The sequence below is a fragment of the Prinia subflava genome, chromosome 1 (assembly GCF_021018805.1).
Source record: "Prinia subflava isolate CZ2003 ecotype Zambia chromosome 1, Cam_Psub_1.2, whole genome shotgun sequence".
In the NCBI taxonomy this organism is placed as follows: Eukaryota; Metazoa; Chordata; class Aves; order Passeriformes; family Cisticolidae; genus Prinia; species Prinia subflava.
Window position 1 is genome coordinate 13,908,186 of NC_086247.1, and position 14,655 is coordinate 13,922,840.

The 14,655-nt window shown below is 50.1% G+C and overlaps 1 protein-coding gene across 1 annotated transcript in view; it reads left to right on the forward strand.

Annotated features, from left to right (window-relative positions):
• Nucleotides 1-4,671: 4,671 nt before the first annotated feature.
• Nucleotides 4,672-14,655, forward strand: part of EXT1 (exostosin glycosyltransferase 1) — a 188,083-nt gene continuing 178,099 nt past the window's right edge. The window contains exon 1 of the mRNA XM_063422346.1: nt 4,672-6,211. Coding sequence (XP_063278416.1) covers nt 5,265-6,211 — 947 coding nt within the window. The 5' untranslated portion in view covers nt 4,672-5,264. The remainder of the gene's footprint in view (nt 6,212-14,655) is intronic.

A 14,655-nucleotide genomic window follows, 5' to 3' on the forward strand; every position in this document is an offset into this window, starting at 1 on the left:
GGGGCTTGTATTCAGACCCTCAGCACTGCCATCCTGCTCCATGACCAGCACACCAGAGCCTCAACCCTACAGCAAGTTTCAGGCAATGCCTTGTATGTCTCTGGCTTTTGCCCAGCAGAGCTCTGCTTTGAGATTAAGATCTTAATATTTATAAGCCTCTGGTTTTACTATCTGTTTAATATCATGGTAAATCAGGTGCCTACGCTTCCATCCCTCCAACTCACCTGAAAATCTCACCTTCTTAAACAATTTTTCCTTAAAAATAAACTACTTATAAAATCACTGTAATTTTCTCACATTTAAACAGCCAATTATTTCTGAGGACATGAGAAACAGCTGTTGCAATGCTGAAGCTCAGTTACATCTCTGCTATTTTAATGGGCAAGAGTTGGTACTTTTATTCCCATGTGATATTACCAAGATACGATAAGCAACCATAGCACTAGTATTAATTTTTTGGAGCAAAGATCACTTCAATTTGTCCCAATGACGAATAATTTTATCAGAAAATTAGCATTCTACAGACAACTCTTTGAAAGCCTGTTGTGTTTTTCCCCCTCTTCCTTTGTTTTTTCATAAAGCACCACAACCCTGGGTAAGGGCAATTTGAAGGCAGAGACAGTTTTTAATGCAGCCTTACCTCTTTCCAGGTGGGGGAGTGGACTTTCCAAAGTTTAACTTGGCATTGTTGACCACTGAATAAAGGGAGAGCACTTTGCCTCCCACCAGAAGGTGAACAAATATCAAATAGGAGTCAGTTCCTCTCCCACAGCCCTCAGGTGAAGTCTTCTGCTAAAAGCTTTGCTCTTCACTCTGCGCATGATCACCCAAACCAAAGTGGCATCTGCAGGTACCTGGCATCTGTGGAAACCAGGCTTATAAATAGAGAGCCAAGCCTGGAGTTGCAGGCTGCTGGTTCTGCAAGGCTTTGCTTTATTCTTTGGAAATCCTTGTTGCACTTAGCCAGGGAAAAGCATGTGTGTGGCACAAAGAATGGTGATTTGAGCTAAGAATGGAACAGAGTAACCATTTTTAACCGTACATGTGTCTGTCAACAAGCCTTTTCAAACATCTTAGCTCCATTGTATTTTTATCCTTTTCCCCTAGGATCGTGACACCCTTGACAGTGGTGATAAATCAGCTCTCATGCTGTCCTATTGCCCAGGAAAATATTATCAATCCCATTAAGCTGGAAATGTGAGACCCACAGGTAGTCTAGTGCAGTGATCACCCCAGGTAGTTACCTATAACAAGCCAGTCTCAGCAGGGGAATCCCATTCCAGCTCCTTAGAGAGGATGCTCTCCTGGAAATTGTGGGGCTGATTTTAGGTCTCCTACTTGAGCAAACACTTTAAGCACAGAGTTACTAGATTTAAAAAAAACAGGATAGGGACAGATGACAGAGTGAGAGCATTTTTCTCCTATACTTTGAGTAAATTTCAGTGCAAGAAGCAAGTTTCTATGTTCAGGTTTGGACTCCGTAGATGGAAAAACATCTAATGCCCAGTGAATCAGGCAAGGACATTACTCAACAGTATCAACACTAACATGCATCCAAGTGTGTGAAGTAGTAGGAAATTTTTCACATTAAAAAAAGTGGAAGGTACCTCCAGATTTAAATGACAGCTGAGCCAGGAGCTCTGAGGAATTAAATTTTGAAGGCATATAAAGCTATAAGTGGACACTAAGAGAGACTCAAAAATGAGTAGCCACACTAATTTACCTCTCTAAGTATTTGGCCCCAAGTGACTTGCCACAGATTGGGCAGGTGTTAAGTTACAAAGTCAGAAATAGAAAACCAATTCCCTCTCCTGGCCTTTCATTTAAGAGCTTGGACAGATTCCCAGACAACTGTCAGTCACATGGAGATATAAAATATTTGGAAGAATGCAAAGAGTAATGAACCAAAAGGGGGGTTCAAAACTTTTTTTTTTTTCCCCCAGGGTCAAAAGCCACCTGCAAACTTGTAGACCCTTAGCAAAGCTGGGGTTGGTGACTCATGTTCTTGTCACATGGATACACTGCAATACCCTTTCACCACTGATTCTTCCTCATCTTCAGGCAGAAGTTCTGCTCCATCATCTACCTGCCAGGTGGCAAATGCAGGCAGAGGAAGGTAGGCTTCCTTTTCTGGAGTGCTCAGCCTCCAGTACCTGCCCAGGCTGTGGATAACTCTCCAGCTAGAGCTGAAAGCTGGCTGTGTGGTTCCTGCCACGCTGCCCACAGGGCCTGAGCAGCAGCAATGAAGTGGGCTGGGCACAGGTTGATTTCAGCCTGTGATATAGCAAAGTTATAAACAGCGTGTGATAGCTGGTTTAGAAAGATCTTCAAAAGGTCATAGCCTTTTGATCACCACAGCAACTCTCTCCCCAGTTATAGGCACACACACATCTCCTGGAGTAGGCTCTGCCTGGCACAATGGGATGCAGATCTCTTTGGAGCAATCAGACTGCAGCTCAGGAATCCCACAGATAAAACCTGCTAGCAGTGATCTGTAGAGGTTTATTTCTCTGTAGTCTAAAATGACAACCTCATTGCCTTTTTCCAGATGCAAATATTCAAACCTGAAGTATTCACTGGTGCTGTGAAGTTGGCAACAGTGTTGGTACCTCAAGTGCAGGGCAGTTCAGCTGAAAACCCAACAGCTTTCACTTCCCTCCTGTACTTCCCTATTGCAGGGAGCAGCACCATGGTACCACAGGCTCACCAGCACCCCATCCTCAAAATCTAACTGCAACAGCTACCGGCCTTGGCACAGGCAGCAAAGCTCACAGCCTTCCTTTTCTGTTTGAAACTGGTCCCCAGAGGCTTAATTTGCACAACAAATTTCCAGTAATGGGATTCCACCTTCCTGTGCCTGACAGAAGGTGCCTCTGCGAGCTGCCTTGGTTCACCTTTCAAGACGCTGACCTCTTTTTTTCCTGAACAGCATCTCAGTTCTGGAATCTGGGCTGTGACAAATGTTTCAGAGAAGGACTACAGGGCTAACGAATAGATTAATATTTAATCACACTTCCCCACTATTGGGTCATTGTCCAAAATTTCTGACCCCTGTACCTAAATCTACACCAGCCACAAATATGACTTTGTTCTCAGAATCTGACTTTTTCTTATTACTCCCAACTTCTTCCTGCAGCAGGCCTCCCCACAGTCAAATTATTTTTGAAGGGAATTGTCTTCTGTTGGCTCGAACTATGGGATTGACCTGCATTTTCTATCAGTAATGCACCTTTCCCTAGTAAGCTTTCACCACATTTCCTGAAGAGATGCTATCTTTACACACATGGTGCATTTCTCCTCCTCAACTCAGCCTCAGTGCAGGGGGAAGAGGAAAGGACAGCAGCAGCAGCAGCAGCTCATTCCTGGGACATGCATGGAAGAATTCAGGGGTAGGGAAGCTTTTGCTGAAGTTTCTGTCCCTCAGGTGGTGTAAGACCCCTCTATATCTGGCAGCTGGAGAGGGGGATTGCAATCCAGGGAAGGCAAATCTGTTACATTTTTAATGTAGGATATGAACAACAAGGAAAGCAGGTTGGAACAGACTTTAGCATCGGATAGTTACTTGACATCCAGAGTCTTGTGCAAGAACCTTGAGGCCCATCCCAGGTAATTTTCCACACTATTATTTGCTGAGCTAGCAAGACTGAAACAGATACATTCATCGGCGCTGCAATCACCCCTTCCAGCACTTTGGGTGCCAAAGCTGGGGCCCCCAGCTGTGTTCCTGCCGTCCCCTTCAGCCTGGGTTCACCACACAGCCCAGCCCGCCTGAGGGATGAGGGCTCTCCCAGAACACGGGCTGCTGGCGATGGAACCGAATGCCAAGGAGCAGATGAGGTTAAGCTCAAATATGTAGCTGCAGGGATGGCTGGGTGCTTGGGCAGCTCCCTACAGACCCCTCGTTAATCAGCATGGCCTTGCTGTCTGCCAGCCCCGAGGGGCCGCCCCAGCGGTGCGGAGGGCTCCCAGGGAACGCCGCCCACCCCGCCTCCCGCCGGGTGCCCCGGGGCGAGGGCAGCCCCAGCGTCCCCTCCTCTCCCAGCCAGGGACAGAGGCCGCGACCGCGGTCCCCAGCCCTGCCCGCCCCACACAGAGCTCTTGTTACCAGGCGCCTCCTGACTGGGTTTTTGGGTCTCAGCCCCGGGTTTGGGTCGGCTCCCTCGGGGCCGCTCCAGCATAGCGGCGCTGCACTCAGCAGGGGGCGGCAGCAGCGGCGCCGGCACAGCCGGCGGAGAGCTGGGTCGGGGCAAGCTCGGCCGGGGGCTGAGGGCTGCACTGGCAGGGGGGCGGAGCGGGCAAGGGGCGAAGGAGCCCCCGAGGCGGAGCTCGCTGGATGTCCCCCGCGGGGCAGCCCCGAGCGCGCCCTCCGACACTGCCAGCCCCGAACCCCCGATACCGGCCCGGCGGCGGCGGCGGCCCCGCCCACCGGGTTATGAATGGGCGCGGCGGAAGCCCCGCCCCCCCGGACGTGACGCCCGCCAATGGGGGCGCGGGGTGCGCGGCGGGGTGAGGTCAGCGCGCGGGGCCGGGGCGGGGGCGGCGCGGGCCGGGTGCGGCGGGCGGGGGTCGTGGCCCCGGGCGGGTGGGGCGGGCGAGCGGGGCGCGGGGCTCGGCGGCCGCTGCTGCCGCGGCCCGGGGGGGGGGGCGGGGAAGGAAGGAGGGGCGAGCAGGAGAGGGAGGAGGAGAAAGAGAGGGAGGAGGAGAAGAGGAGGGAGGAGGGTCTTCGCCGCCGCTGCTCCGTCCTGGGGGCCATTCAGCGGGAGCGAGGCGAGGAGCGAGCGACGCCGGGGCCGGTCGTGGGGCGCCGGGCGATGCGGGGCTTCGTCAGGCTGCGGCGCGGCGGCCGCGGGCTGTGAGCCGGCGGGGCTGGGCCGGGCTGGGCTGGGCTGGCGGCGCGGGGCGGAGAGGGGTGGGCGGGAGCGTGGCGGAGCCGAGCGCCGGCAGCGGCGGGAAGGCGGGAGCGGCGCTGCCCGGTGCCCGCCCCGCGCGGGGGGCCGGCCCTGAGTGCATGCGGGGCGCCCCGCCGGGCCGCCGCCGGGCCGCCGCCCGCCGCCCCTGAGACACCGGCGGCGAGAAAGTTGCGGCGGTCGCCCACATGCGCGGCCGCGGCCGGCGGCTTGGGGAACGGCGCCGAGCGGAGGTGGGCGAAGAGAGTTTGAAGCGCTCGCCGGCGGGAAGATGGCGGAGCGGAGCTGAGAGCGGCGCCCGGCGAGCTCGGGCTGCCCCCGCCTTCCTCCGCAGCCCCCCGGACCCCCGCCGGACACATGCAGGCCAAAAAACGCTACCTGACGCTGCTCTCCGCCGGCACCTGTCTTGCCCTGCTGCTCTACCTGGGAGGCGTGCGGCTGCGGGCGGCCCGGCACCCGCCGCCCGGTAGCCGGCATGGCCCGCGCCCCGGCGGCGCCGAGCGGCCCTGGCCCCGCTTCCCCGACGCCCTGCGGCCCTTCGCGCCCGCCGAGCGCCCGGGGCCCGAGGGCGGCGGGCGCGTCTCCCCCCGGCAGCGGCGGGACGCCAGCGCCGGCCTCTACCGCGGGCGCCGCTGCCGCATGGAGTCCTGCTTCGACTTCGCCCAGTGCCGGAAAAACGGCTTCAAGGTCTACGTGTACCCGCAGCAGAAGGGGGAGAAGATCGCTGAGAGCTACCAAAACGTCCTGGCCGCTATCGAGGGCTCCCGGTTCTACACCTCGGACCCCGGGCAGGCCTGCCTCTTCGTCCTCAGCCTGGACACGTTGGACCGAGACCAGCTCTCGCCTCAGTATGTGCACAACCTCCGCTCCAAGGTGCAGAGCCTCCACCTGTGGAACAACGGCAGAAACCACCTAATTTTTAATTTATACTCCGGCACCTGGCCCGACTACACTGAGGATGTGGGGTTCGACATTGGCCAGGCTATGCTGGCCAAAGCCAGCATCAGTACTGAAAACTTCAGACCCAACTTTGACGTTTCTATCCCGCTCTTTTCTAAGGATCATCCTAGGACAGGAGGGGAGAAGGGATTTTTAAGGTTTAACACCATCCCTCCTCTCAGGAAGTACATGTTGGTATTCAAGGGGAAAAGGTACCTGACAGGGATAGGGTCAGACACCAGGAATGCCTTATATCACGTCCATAACGGAGAGGATGTTGTCCTCCTGACCACCTGCAAGCATGGCAAAGACTGGCAAAAGCACAAGGATTCGCGCTGCGACCGAGACAACGCCGAATACGAAAAGTAAGTGAGCGGTGCCCCTTCCCCGTGCTTGTGTCCCCGGGCATGCAGGCATGCCTCCGCCGCAGGCGGCCCGGGCCGCGGGGCAGGTGTGGGCAGATGTGGGCAGATGTGCCAACGCGCTGGCAGTGGCCAGAGGAAAGCGTTCATCGCTCCTTGGGGCGACTCGGTGGCTTCTCCCGTCCCCGTGAGGCTGCCGGCTGGCTCCGTGCTGCCTTGGCTGGGGGAGCTGGCGGGAGGCACTGAAGGGCGATGCGGTGTCCTGCAGCCCGGCGTTGCTTGCCCGGGCACTGATGCCCTGCGTCCCCAGCCCGATGGCTTTCCAGGCGTTGCCAGCGGCAGAGGTGCTGTTGGATGATGCGCTGGCATTTGGCACTGCTTTTTGTCGCCCCAGCGCCTCTTGGGCCAGACGCCCTGTGCTTTCCCTGCCCTGAGACAAACTTTGTAGGAGTCCTCGACTCTCTCCAGGTCGCATGTGAGCCAGGCTCCCGAAGTGGGTTGGTTGCTGAGGGCGATGGTTGGGATGCGCTCTCCAGAAAGCACTGCCCGGTGTGTGACCTGTGTCTGTGTATCTCCACAGACAAGCCAGTAACTTACCTTGCCGTGTTTTTCCTCTCGGTTCAAACCAGCACAGTATCAGTAAAGAAAGAAGGAAGAAGGAGAGTTGGCTGTGGTTGTGTCCTATGTCTGAGTTTCTGGTTTTTGCATGTGAGGAGATACACCAGTGATGCGAGCTCAGTGTGTGCTTTTTGTGGACGCCTGGTTGCTTGCCTTTCCTCGACTTTTATTTTTATTTGTTGGTAATGTCACTGTGAAGCCAAATTTTGTCTTACTGTACTGCTGCCCTTGTCTTCCAGTCTGCTTTTCAGGTTTGTATATATAGCTGCCGGGGAAATCGCTTCTGGGAATTACCTCCAGGATTGCGATGCTGACTAAGCCGTTTGCAGCTGATTAGTTCATTTAAAAGCCGACCACCGCTATGTTTGCTGCAGAATAGGTGCCTGTATATGAAGTTTTTCACACGAGAATATTTCCTGGGTAGCATGAATTACACACTGAATTAAAACAGACCAGCCGCACAGCGCTGGGTAATGTGCAGTGGAGCTGCACCCAGAGCTGTCAGCGGCTGGAGGGTTTTGTGGTGCACAGGGGAACGTGGGTGGAAAAATACTTCTGGAGAGCATTTGGGAAGAAACTACGTTGGCATTAATACTGGTGAAAATTTCCAACTGGCTGTCTGTTTCTCCACTGAAACTATCCCCGGGGGTTGGGAAGAGACCGGGAAGGTCAGCATTGCAAAGTCGGGAAGCCTGCGTGAACTGCCTGGGTGAACTCTGCTCACCTTTTGGTTACTGTAATTCTGCTGCAGAGGGGGAGGAAAGAGCAGTGCAATTACTCTGGACTTTTAATCCCATTCGTTTTCAGAAAACTGATGGGCGAGTGGTGAAATAATGCACACGTGGAAGCGATAGAGCACCAGTGCTGGGTGATGAGTAGAGATACTAAGTGAAGCTCATGGTATTTGTCACTTGGGAGCCCCTTTGGCTTGTGATCTGCTTCAGGGAATATATGCTTTGGGAAGGAAGGGAGACCTGACAATTGCAGCCTTTCAGGTTGTATTGGTTTTTTGTTTTTAGATCTGAGCAATTTGAGCTAATTTACAGATGGGAAGAATCCTGGTTATTTGCTATGTACTACAGTGTGCGTGCTGTCAAGTTGTCATAAAATCAAACATACCTGCCTCTGGTTTCATGTGAGTCTAATTTTTTACAGCTATGCCATCTGGTCTAATAAAAGATAGACCTCTCCCTGTGAGTTTTGCTCCCCATAAAGTATCTTTGCCACTTATTGTGGGGAGATTTGTACATAGCAACCCTCAGAGGGTATGACAGCATGAACCCAACTAGTATGCTCTGCTATCCATACAAAAAGCATATTTGCTGCTAGGATGCAGCTGTATTGGGGGTGGAGGACTTCAACATTTGTTGCAATGCTGCTGTTAAAAGACTGGAACTAAAAACTGATGCTGACAAGAAAGTAAGATTACTCCAAGGATTGAGGCAGGCTCAGTCTATGCTTAGGCTGCTGAGGTGAAAGGGTTTGCTCTAGTGAACACTGCAGATGCTGCAGCTCTTTGGCCCAGCCTCTTACCGGAGCGAGGACAGCCCTGGCAGAGTGTGCTGCTGCCCCTTCTCACCCGTGCCTCGGTGCCGATGCACAGCAGAGTGTGCCATCTGCTGCTCTCACAGCACCGTGTCCTGCCAGGGCCTGTGTCTGCTGCCTCCTCTGTGCCCGCAGGGACCGTGCCTGGTCCTCCACTCCCTTGATAAGATCTGCCAGGGTCACATCCCCAGGGTAGCATGACACAGCCGTTCTGTTGAAACGCGTCTGTGCTGATGTGTAACTCGGGTGTGAGAGCTGTAGAAGGAACTCCATTTCTCATCCCACGTAAAGCAGCATCTGATCATCAGTGAGGCTGTAGGGATTGGAAAGAAGTGTCTCTAAATACATCTGGGCCTTGAAAACTGCACACGGAGTGGCTCTTGTGAGCCGTTTGGGGCTTGGATTTAACAATGCATCCTTAAGGTTGTAATCAAAAAGGAGAAATATACTCTCCAGGATACATCTATTGCCATATCCGTATACAACTGGGAATTGCATATTGTGCTTTTCTGTGCTGATTTTCCTATCTTCTGCTGTGATGCTTACACCACTTCATATGAAAGACAGTCGTGTAGGGTCCTGGTCATGGGGAGCTGGCCTTGAGATACCAGTGCTTGCTGGAGTGATGTATGAATGATTCGGTCTAGGTTATAGCCTTGTCAAGCCAGGTAAATTGGGTGACTGTATTTTAAAATGTGCTAACCTTGTGTTAGCAGGGTAGTGATGTTATGATGTGTTGGGCTTGGGGCTGCACAGATCACAGTGCATCAGATGGGGTTTCATCCAGGGTATAATTTTTGGTGTTGGGTTCACAGGAGGTCCACCTGTCTCCTGGATGTGATGCTTCCTCTCTAGGAGATTGAAAAAGCCAAGAAAGGTGACTTCCTGACCTCTGGAAAAATGTGTAGAGTGTCTTACTTTGTTTGGGGGAAAGGAGGGATGGGCATGTGTGCATTTGACTGTCTCTGTGAATTGTATTGAAAGATCCATCTGTATGTCACAGCCAATTAATTTGCATCCTAGTTATGCATCTCAGCAGATAAAGCTGAGGCAGACTAAAATGAATTACATTATCATGATTAGACTGCTAGCAAACAGGATATAAAAGAAAACAAAGGAAACCTCTGGTTTTCTGTAGAGTATCCTTGGTTGTCAGAGTTGCCCTTTGTCACCCAGCACTAGGGCAGCTGGGCTTTCTGAATTCCTCCACAATGAGATTTCAGCCTCAAGCTTTCCATTTCACAAAGGGTTAAGGGAATAAAAGCTGCTGCTGCTGAAGTTTGAAGACAGCCTCTTAAATATTTAATGACAGTCTAAATATATACATATGTACAATGTGTTTTAAACAAAGGCAGAATTCATATACAGGCTTAACTGGTTCCAAATAATTACTTTTTGGAAGGTAATATAAATGACTGTGGACACCAAAAGAAATGGAGGAATGTGATGTTCTAGTAAAGCCAGATGCAGAAAAGAGATTTGCACCAAAATGAGGATCTTTCTAGGAAAGTAAAATAGTGTCTGTGCCGTATATCCTGACCTGCAGCAACCTTGCCCTCGAAAGATGGAGAGGGTAGCAGTGGTAGTGTCAAAAAGCATAAGGTCTCTCCAGAAGCTCATTCAAGAAGACTTTTTCCTCATCTATGCTTGATATCTGAAGTTAATGATAAGAATGAAGCAAAAGGGGGGAATAAAAAAGGAGTAGAACGGAGGAGGAAAAGAAAAACACATTTTTGGAGAAAAATGAGCTATGGTGGAGGACAAATAGCATAATAAGGTGTTCTTTATAGACCAGGGTTTTTGATTAGTCAGTGTTCTAAAAGCCTGTGTGATCATGACTGAACTGAGAAAGGGAGGTAAGACATGCAGGACCTCATGAGGTGGGACTAGTTCTGCCAGAGGAGGTTGGAGGCAGGTGATAGTGGAGGAGGAACCTGGGGAAGGAGCTGCTCACAGATCTACCTGGGGCTGCTGGCAGAAGAGGGAGAGAGCAGCAGCACCTTGCATACTTACACCAGTGAGACATCTCTGCAGGACACACAGTAGCACGAGGCAGGGTTGGATGTGTACTATTACAGGAGACTATATCCAGCTGAACATTTTCATTGATGCCTGGTACCCAGTAGGCTTACCTGGTGTGCACTCTACTGTGGAATGTGTGCCAATCACAGCTGAACCTCCCACCCTTGAAAATCATGAGTAAAGGTCGCAGTCATGCAATAGGCACAGAATAGGAAGAAGAGCAATTTTAGTTGTGCTTCCTTCCCACTAGAAATAAAATACACATACTGAAAAAAGAAATGGTAGAAGTACACACAAGGAATGACTTTGCTGCTCAGCAGACTGACAAGAGAATGTGCAGTAAGGCTTAGGCTTGCCTGTCCGACATGTGATCATAATGTGAACACTCCATGTGCATGTATGTGCACTTTTGAAACAAAGGTGAAATTCTTGTATTTTTAATATACTGAGTTTCTGTGTATTGTACTAAAATACAAATGTAAATGCCACACTTAATCACTCACTGGATTATTTTCTGAATTACCTAAAAGCCTTTGCAAGTCAATTCATTTGCAGCTATTTAGGACAGGTCTGAGAAATCACCCACGTTCAGAGTGGCTGTTGTTTAGGACATCTGAAATGAGATGGGAACCAGTCAGTGCATCTTGTATGCAAGATGAGTACAAGGGTGTTTTGGGAGCTTGGATAAAACTCAAAAACTACTGAGAGCTCTTGGGCATTTTCCCAGAGTATCTTGGCTCCTGCAGAGGCCTGTCCCCACCAGACTACTTTTTAATATCGATTTTTGAGAAACTGGAAATTTGCCTGGTTTACAATACATTTATCCAAAATGCAGTAAGCAGGTAAATAACAAAGCTTTAATGGACATCTAAGAATATAGGACTTGCTCTATTGTGTTCTTCCTCTTGCTCTCTCTATGCATTGCAGAGTGTCTTTATGTGCCTGTTGATGCTGATTTAATGCAAGCAGGGCCCTGAGGGGTAGGAGCTCCCAGAGGCTCCAGGCTGATGCCCTGGCAGGAGCTGGAAGCAGGGGTGCTGGGAGCATTCCTAAGCTCCCAGCCAGCTGTGCAGTGCTCAGCCTGGCGTTTGCAGCAGGCTCTTCCCTCTCAGCAGAGGTGTGGGCGTGGGTGGGTCCGTGTGGGTGCAGCGCGTTCCCGCACGAGTGGTGCTGGGCACGGCCGCGTGTGTGGCCGGGTGTGTAGGGTCAGGCACTGGCAGAGGAGCCCACCCTGCCCGCAGGCCTTAAACCAGACACCCTCCTAACCTCAAGTAATTAAGTTTTCTTGTGGGGTGAGTTATTATTGTAATTGGTTGCCCCAGGCCTTTCTGTGTCTTTCTATGAAGCATCTTATACAAGGCTGTGTGGTGACAAAGCAGTAGAGTAGATGGGTGATCTGGTCCACAGCAGGTGTTTCCTGCATGCAGACTATATGTGAACACAGCTCTCACAGCCAGAGGGGCTCTGCTTTTATTTTTCCTGCCTAGGAAAATTGATCTAGGATAGTTTATTGATAAATACTCATCATTGAAGAGACACTTCATGATAGAACAAAATTCAAAGAAAAAAATTATCTGAGTCGTCATTTTAAGTGGAATTAATCTGGATACAAGTAGTTTCAAGGGCTTGTTGAACCCAGATCAGAACTGAGTTAAGAGTAACAGTTCCAGCTACCTATTTTGGCAAGAGGAAGTCCTCTTGTGCCCCCACCGAGGTGGTGTTAGCAAAAAGGTGCTGCAGAGTGTTCCTTGGTGCTCCTGCCTTCTTACCCTCCCTGGCCGGGTGTTTCACAGGGGAAAGTCTTGACTTCTGCAGGACATCCTGTAGTGGCCTAAAGTGAGTTTCACTGAAACTGCTCTGAAGGGATAGAGGTAGCTGAATTTGGGGTGCTCTTGTGGGTTATATGCAGCTGCTTGCTGCTCCCTGCTGCATTGAGGGTGTTCTCAGCTCTGGGCCTATTTGTGTCGATGCATCTGTGAAGTAGTGCATCTTGCTGGGAGAATGGGATCAAACAAGGGGAGTTGCAGCTCAAGACAAACCTGAGCGAAAAGACTACTGGTCTAGTCAGTAGTGCTGGAGATAATCCTTTTGCCCCACATACAGTCCTGGAACAGCCCATTGGAAAGTAGACCAGCAGCCGCTTGCGGGAGTGGGAAGTAAATGAAACTGGTCGGCACAAAGCACTTATTTACTCAACAGATGTGAGTCAAGAGAATGTGCTGTAATCTGATGATTTCTGGAGTATTATCTGTGATTGTTTTCCTTTTCTCTCTGAAGGGTTTCTTTCAGAAAATCCACAGAGTTTTGTGGTCTTGGGTAAACAAACTGTTTTGCTCACCAGAGAAGAATAATTGGTAGGTACATGGACAACTGTCTGGCCTGTGAATGGAGTTTAATGCCGTGCTCGGAGCTGCTGAGGTGACTGACTTCTCACGGACTTGGCTATGTCTAGACAATGCTGCAAGATTTATACTCTAGTTTTGTGTCATATGGATATTAGTTTAGCCTGTGGGAATGTGTCAATAGGTTATATTTAAGGTTCTGTACCTTTCCACATTGCCAAGTATTTGGGACATACATGGTTTCAAAACCTTCTCACAGTTTACACTGAATGATAGATTTGTTCCTCTTCCTCTGTTCCTTCAGCTGTGCTGTGGTTTTATGTGAAGCTTTGTGTTGCTCTTTTTTCAATCCAGATTTCAAGAGGAAACAGGAAGTGTATCATCACTGTTTTGTCCTTAATTTAGGAGCCCCCTCAGTCAACTGTAGGAGCATCGATGCTACATAATGCTGACGCAACTCATCCCCACATCTCTGGAGAAGGTAGGGAGGGAGGGAGCTGTGGCAGGAGGTGCCTGCAACACCAGATGTGCACAGGAGCAATTAAAGATCCCAGCCAGAGAATGGTGGGAGTCCTTTCTTCCACTTATACAACGAATTATAATTTATAACAGTTGACATCCGCACATGGGAAGAAACTATCCCGGTATTGTGGCACAGGTGCCACATAGCCTGGGAGGGTGTTTGAAGGCCAGGAGATGGGATATCAGCGTACTGCTGTGGTGCAGAAGAAACTAGTTTAAGAAATTAATTCCAAATGAGAACAGAAGAGATTTGTTTCATATGAGAAGGGGGAAGTAGTGTTTTAAGAAATACAGGCCTTATCTCAGCAAAATATTGTGTCTTTGCTGGGAAAAAAATGGTGTGAGTGCTGCCAGGCTGATGGCTTTCCAAGTGTGTTCTAACTTCCTAAAATGTTATCATTTCTTAGAATAAGAAAACAAAACTGTAAGCCAGTCAGGAGAGTTAGGCTTCCTCAATAAGAGGAGAAAGAAGAGACCATTTTCTTTAAACATCTGGTGTTTCCACACTTGTCCCTCCCACCACCTCTTGAAATTTAGCTTCAGTTTTTCGTGTGGTTTAGTGCTGTCTCCTTAGCCAGGATGCCAAATGGGCGTTCCCTGAAAGGTGGTAGAGGTGGGATGTTTGTATTGGCTAAATGAGGCTCCCATTTCATACTGCAGTAAGACAGACCTCTCAGCCCTGCTGCAGTTCCTGGGAGATACAGGAGCATCTGCCTTCTCCTGCCTGGGTGTGGTCTCGAGACTGCAGTCAGACAGCCAGGATTGCCACTGGCAACCATGGCTACATTTCCATATGCTTTTAAAATGGAAAGAAGTCTTTGCTTTTCCTAAGGATTTTGGGGGTTTACTTTAGTGCTTTATAATGTTTAGGGCCTGTGTAAAACTGAAATACTACTCTTTTATATTTTCTGTATCCCCTTCTTAGGAAGCATCAGTGAGTGTAGGTCTAAAATGATTTTCCAATAAAAGGTGACAGTTGTCAGAAGCAGTATAAAGCAGCTCTTCTCTGTGTATCTGGTGAGGGCAAATAGCCTCTAAAGCTTTTTTGGGGTTTGACTTGTCCTGTGTCAGCACATGTTTGGTATATGAACCTTTTAACTCTCCTTGCTTCACTCAGCTGCTACCAAAGACCACTGCTTTTCCAGGCGCTGGAGCACTGTGCTTCCTGATCACTCCTCCAAGGGCTCCTGCAGTGCAGTTAGCAAATTCAGTAAAGCTTCTGTAAGTTGACTTATTTCTCCATGATGGTTTCTAGTCCAGAAATACATGAAAACAAAATAATTCCTGGGTTCCTAAGTGAATTCCCAGTTTATTCACTTTTTCCCCTCTAATATCCTCTTTGTGTTTATGAATGAAACAGAAATAGGGCTAATTTAGTTGATTGGCTGCAAAACAAAA